Source organism: Eleginops maclovinus, chromosome 22 (genome assembly GCF_036324505.1).
Source record: "Eleginops maclovinus isolate JMC-PN-2008 ecotype Puerto Natales chromosome 22, JC_Emac_rtc_rv5, whole genome shotgun sequence".
NCBI lineage: Eukaryota > Metazoa > Chordata > Actinopteri > Perciformes > Eleginopidae > Eleginops > Eleginops maclovinus.
The window spans coordinates 6,794,951-6,801,591 of record NC_086370.1 but is presented as its reverse complement, the minus strand read 5'-3'; the positions used below and the strand labels follow the sequence as shown (position 1 = coordinate 6,801,591).

At 42.5% G+C, this 6,641-nt stretch overlaps 1 protein-coding gene across 1 annotated transcript; it reads left to right on the top strand.

The window, feature by feature from the left end:
• Nucleotides 1-2,680: 2,680 nt before the first annotated feature.
• On the top strand, nucleotides 2,681-6,439 carry calm2a (calmodulin 2a (phosphorylase kinase, delta)). The gene is made up of 6 exons (XM_063874609.1): nucleotides 2,681-2,817; nucleotides 3,737-3,767; nucleotides 5,125-5,268; nucleotides 5,380-5,486; nucleotides 5,567-5,702; nucleotides 5,790-6,439. The coding sequence occupies exons 1-6, from the start codon at nucleotides 2,815-2,817 to the stop codon at nucleotides 5,816-5,818; spliced, it is 450 nt and encodes a 149-aa protein (XP_063730679.1). The 5' UTR covers nucleotides 2,681-2,814; the 3' UTR covers nucleotides 5,819-6,439.
• The last annotated feature ends 202 nt before the right edge of the window (nucleotides 6,440-6,641 follow it).

The following is a 6,641-nucleotide window of genomic DNA, read 5'->3' as shown; positions in this document are numbered from 1 at the left end:
AACCAGCAGGTGTATTACAAAAGCCTCATTTATTAATTATGCCGGCCGCGTCTTTCAGTTACACAGGTAAACATCTCATATTTGTCACTGGGGCCCCATCCCTGAAAGTCCTTGCAAGCGCTTATGTTCTCAAATTAGCTTTATCTATAAGGTTTATGCTCGAAAGCTGCTTTATTTTACAACATGACTGTGCTTTAACGCCACACCTCACACAGGGCTATACCACATTCTGTACCTCCTGTGCCGTGTGCCAACCCTTAGCCAAATATTGAACTTTTCCAAAATAGGTAACAATGCTAACTACTAACTGCAATCAGCAGGAGCGATGCTACAGGGCGTTTGGAGGGGGGGACGACATTAATGAAGATGGAGGGGTGCATTCAGCCTTGCCTCTGCCGAACTACAATGACCTTTCGATCCCTGTGGCAAGGAAATAAAACTGCCGTTTTATAGAAATGTTCTGGGAAGGGCTGCGTCCGATAAGGGTAATTATGCGAGGCAGTTACATATATATACAGAACTGATAAGAGGAGAATAGTTAGCACAGTGCGTAAGTGCACGCACGCACACACACACACACACACACACACACACACACACACACACACACACACACACACACACACACACACACACACACACACACACACACACACACACACATACACACACACACACACACACACACACACACACACACACACACACACACACACACACACACACACACACACACACACACACACATTAATCTACACAAAAAATAAGTCACAATAGAGAAACCACACTGTAACACAAACTGTGCTCTGCTTTGTATTGTGAGGAAGTCGTGTATCATGGAGATTGGTTTCAGGCTTTATAGACCGTTAAAGTCACAGCTCCTGGGTTTCAATATTCCCTATCCTTATTAACCTCCAACCTAAAATCACCTTTGACCTGGAGCAGGTCCTCCGGGACCTCGGGATCATCGAAGGGCATCTCATTACCCAACCAAACAGCTGATTCTGCAAATTGGGTATAGAGTGGCTAAAGAAATTAGGCAGGAGGACAATAGTATGTCTAAACAAATGTTTAGGAGTATTTATGATGCAATAGCAAACCATTGTTTCTTTTATTGGAGTAATTTACAGTCTAGGTTGTTCTAAATAAGTCTGAGCTTGTGATTGCCAGAAGAAAAGCATTTAAGTGTTCATAGCGACACCATATTAGCCTCTTACAAGGTTTGAAAAGTTTTACCAGTAATGAATAAAGGTGAAAATCTATACATTTCCACATTCTCCAGCTTATCGTGTTCTTGTGTTCGGCCTTTGTGTTGTCACCTTTGACATTACATAACCTGCATGCTGATAAAAACCCTGTAGTGGAAAAACAGATTTCAATGAAAGGAATCCAATGTGCTCCAGATTAGGTAGGTTGGGGGGAAAAAGCCTGGCTGATGCTAAAGCTGCTCAGCAGATCACATGGCGCAGGCAGCATCACCTCTGAAAGCAGCGCAGATGGAAGTGGGAACCACTTTGGATCCTCTTTTTCTTACAGCTACGTGTGAAATATTGAGCTTTTCACAATCCCCTCTCTACTTATAGTGTGACATCCGTGTCTAATAATAAGAGAGGCAGTGGAATTGGAAGGAAGTGGGGGCTGCTTTTTGTGGGACATGGAGATTCTAGTACATTCTCTGTGTGGTTCTTCAAATCCTTCTTGCACATCCCTGTCCACCCTCCTCCTCCTCCCCCTCCTCTTCCTCCTCCTCAGCATCTCCCATGGGAGCAGGCCAGAGACAGGTGGTCAGTGTGGGAGATCAGTTATGCATAAGCAATCAGGCTATCAGATACTCCCATCCACACAGCAGCTCAATTAGACCTGAGAATCCACTGTCACCTGACAGCAACACCAGCTACAAACCCAGTCGCATATCACACATCTAAATGTGCACGCACTAACACAACACATACATGCACAGACTTATTACAGACTATTACACTCAAACACTTCAGGCTTGACTCTGCATCTCATTATGTATAACATTTGAAGTGATGGAGATTTGCACAGCAGACAAGAGAACTGATGAACTATCAGAGTATGTGAAAACCTTGTAACAGCAATAAAAAATAAATAAATAATGAGTGTTAATATGCTTGTCAAAACACAAAACAATGTATTCAGGATTGAGAAAACTGCCGCAACAGGAAATGCTTGCAGCACAAACTGGGTCAGTAATATCACAATACTAATACATGCTCCGGGTAGCTAATTGCTTATCAAAACTATCTTATTGGGTCCCCCTAAAGATGATGCCCATACGTATACACACTGTGCAACAAGCTTGTCTGCTATGCCTGTGGCACTGGCTGGGATGTCTATGGACAAGATGCAGCGGCAGCGCAGACCATGGGAGTGACGCATTGCAGGTACAAACACACCAATCAGAGAGCGCGACTTCTTTCAGCTACGTCTTGTGCCCCATCACAGAGTAGCAGAAAGTATTCATACGCCGTCATGTAGACCACCAGTAATACGCAATATAATATATAAATCTGACAGTGAAACCTCCCCAGCATCAATATGGCGCAAATATGGATTATTCTTCATTTTTATAGGTAGTTTACCATGTCTTTAAAAGTGTTTTCAAATAATTTAATATCCGAGAAAAAGGGAAGACGGCGGAGTGATATCAAAAAGAGGAGGAGTTTAGGATAGCCGTTAAAGGCGAGTCCTGCTGCTTCTTCCTCAGTGTGGTCATAGAGATTGTCAGTCCGCTAAGGCTTTAGCTTGTTACGGATTTTGTCGTGAAGCAGCCGCTGCACCTACATCGAAATGGTAAGGAAAACAAGATTATATTCTTACTCTGTCTTAAATAGCTTGACAGTCCAGTAACTGGTGTCATTGTTTATATGCGAAATAATGTAAATACAACGTAACGTCACCAGTGGCTGAGCTGAATCCAGTTGAACTACTGCAGTGCTGGCCGAAGAAATGACAGCTTGCTAGTTGCTAGGTAGACTATCCTATTAGACAAAGCTAGCGTTGGCTAAAGCTGCGTTTGTCTGAATAAATGTATTGATTTTTATCACCCGTGTAGCAGACGTTTGCGCAGTAACACTTTGGGAAAAGTGCATGAGAATCGTTCACTTCTAATACTTTTATACACGCCCATCATAAGTCTTTGTATCGTTGACGCTGGCTTTGCAGTACATTTATTCACACACTACCATACTTAGTTACATGCGCTTATTGAAATGTAACGTTGGTGTTGTTACCTAGCGTTATGCGCAACCTGATTCTTTGCTTGTGACTTGTGCTTTATGATTGTGCTACGGTCTAGTGTGCAACGACGGGTTTCCTCAAAGGTGTGTAACGTAAACTGAGCCGGTATCCGTAGCTAGCTAACTTTAGCGCGTCCTAGCTAACGTTTACCGCCAAATTGTAAGTCGTCTATTGTCTATGGTTAAGTTAGCGTCATCGAACATTAAAATGTAGATGGATCTGACGTTTCTGCAAGTCCACGTTTTTCCCGATATTGTTGCAGTCTCTCAAAATTGTGAACTAAGCGAGCGGAAAACGCCTTTTTTTCAATCATTGTAACGTTTGAAATGCTGACACCGCTATTTTAACCTCCCGAATAATTACCAGAAAGCTGTGTTCGCAACATATACATTAAAATGGGCGGCTCTTACATTGAGACCATCCCGGTTGCTCTTTGATTATAAAGCTAATTATGTATACTTGTGTTTTACAGGCTGATCAGCTTACAGAAGAGCAGATTGCTGGTAAGACTTCCCTGCATTGATCTACTTCCTTCCTCATATCCTGCGAAATGGCCTGCATTATGGACCCTTGCATCCCCTGCAGTGGATTTATACTTTTGCCTTTTAAGGCGTTCCACAGGGCAGCCTACTGGTCATAAAATAGGAATGAATGAAACGGCTGTTGCTTGCTGCCTCTGGAGTGCAGAAGGACTCCCTCATGGAAAACTTTGCATTTTCATGGTTGCCATGTAATATATGATGTAATCTGAAAGGCCTGTGTATTCTTGTGCGGTGTTGCCAGTCACCTTTTTTACACAATGTGCATGATGTGTCCTTTGCCCTGGGTGTGTTCTCAATAGATGGAATGATACAAGAACAAACGTAGTAGTAACATGGGCTTAGTATAATGGCTTCTGAAAATGAAACCTGTATGTTTTATAATGTAAGTCATGCAGGAGAGGTTAGGTGTGTCAATGGCCAGTTTGGGCTGAGCTGTGATACTTGCTCTAATGTATAAAATGTGGCCCAATTGTTGTTGTTCTCCTGATAACATCTTTCAGCTGCTGTTTACCTAAATCAGCATAGGTCTCAGGTTTCACAATGTAGTATCACACGCTTGTATTTCATAGTATAAGCTTGTTGTTATGCTTATGTGCCAGTAGTTAGATTTGTACAAGTTAAATGACGTGCACTAGCATGTTGCCTCGATCAATTAACTTTGATTTAAAGCACAGTGATAGTTTCAATGGTCTGAACCTAAGGAATTAGACACTCCCTGCAACATTACCTGCAGTAGACATCGGGCCTCTCCCCATAACAACAAAAAGGGTGTTGCCCTGTGTGTTTGACCCTACAAATGGTCACACCGGTTGTAGTTTTAGTGATCCTGATGAGCCACTGCATCCATTACACATTCCCCCTTACACTTGGTGAGTGTCATCTGCCCTCAAGGCTCCACCTAAACACATGGCTGTCCTGTGCTGCTGGTGTAGCATCACCGGCCTACTGCTTGATATCTCGTGGTCGTTGCTCTTGTTTAGCCAGAAACTACTGCAGTTGGAACTCAAAACAGAAGGGCTTGTCAGTATGCTGACGTTAGTTTATAACTGAAACATAGGTGATGTAATGCCCTTTGAGTCTAGAGCTAGTTCAGGGTTTGGGGCAATGTGAGGATAAGAGTTTGTTTGAATTTGTATTTAAGGTGGTTTAACTGCATTTGCATGAATGCATTTTTAAACTGTGTATTTTTGGTCACCTATTTGTTTTTGCACAAAAAAAAGCCAGTCTCTTGTTAGTTTTGCTGTGTATATCTACATATAGGAATGACATCACTACCTAACTAAATACCATCTGCTTTTTTTTTTCTTCTTCCCTTCAGAGTTCAAGGAGGCATTTTCGCTCTTTGACAAGGATGGCGATGGCACCATCACCACCAAAGAGCTGGGCACAGTGATGCGCTCTCTGGGCCAGAACCCCACAGAGGCAGAGCTGCAGGACATGATCAATGAGGTGGATGCTGATGGTGAGAATTCAGTCTGGCTGAAAAACATCCAAACAAAACACACAGGGTTTGTGTTGTCGTTGGACTTTCCCTTTTTGTTTATGTCTGTTTTTTTTTTTTTTTTATCTTCAGGAAATGGAACGATAGACTTCCCAGAGTTCCTCACCATGATGGCCAGGAAGATGAAGGACACAGACAGCGAGGAGGAGATCAGAGAAGCATTCCGTGTCTTTGACAAGGTAAATACCATCTGCACTCCCACACACGCATATGTGCAGCAGTCTTTTAAAATGCGCTCACTGATGAATGTCCTGTTCAGGATGGCAATGGATACATCAGTGCTGCTGAGCTGCGCCATGTGATGACAAACCTGGGGGAGAAGCTGACTGACGAGGAAGTGGACGAGATGATCAGAGAAGCAGACATTGACGGAGATGGGCAGGTCAACTATGAAGGTTGGTAGATGTTGTATTTTATCTTTCTTGTACGTTTGGGTCACTCTGTGATACTGAGTCGCAACATTTTTCTTTCCCCCCCCGCAGAGTTCGTACAAATGATGACGGCGAAGTGATGGCCTTGTACAGATTTCGTATATAAATAATTTGCCTTTTTTTCTTTGTGTAATTTATCTGTAAAATCTTAATAGCCCCCCTTCGTCCCTGCCCCTTCTGCTGTCCAAAGGAACTGCATGTAAACTGCATAGGCTCTTGTCCCCATGTCCCTTTCTTTTGCTGTCATGGTGTTTTGGAGTGACGGAATGGTCATACAACCAGAAGCCTGTGGAGGCCCCTGGGAGCCGGAGAACTTCAAATCTTCCCGTCTTGTGTGCTCGGGGCCCCTCCACGCATGGCGCCATTGGAAACCTGTCAGCTGGTTGTCACTTGGCAACACTGTTGGCATGGAAACAATGTAGAGGAGTTTAAACTCTGCATGGACTACGGACAAAGTATATATGGAAATCTCTCAGCATTGCACTACTGCAAAAAAATGACACGGGTGTATCTCCTAGGTACTCGTACAAACTCTTTTTGTATCTGCTGTTCTATAACCAGAAAACGACTAATCTTACCATGCTTTTTAATGTTTTACTCACTTTTACTTTTTTTTGTTTATTTTTATGACTTCTGGTCATGCCTCAAATAATCCATTCCAAGTTGTATATTTTTGTTTTCCAATAAAAATTACAATCTAACCGGTTTTGAAAATTGTCTTGTTTTCTCAGTTATAATGGATCCTTGAGTTTGTATACCCTGTAATAATTCCCATTTTTGTATTGAGGACAGGATGCTCCGTTTTTGATAGGATCTTTTTTTTGTTGTTGCTTAGAATACATATGAAATGTTTACCATTTTTAAATTAAGTGTCCCCTGTTAATTTCCAAAAGCACTGAGGAG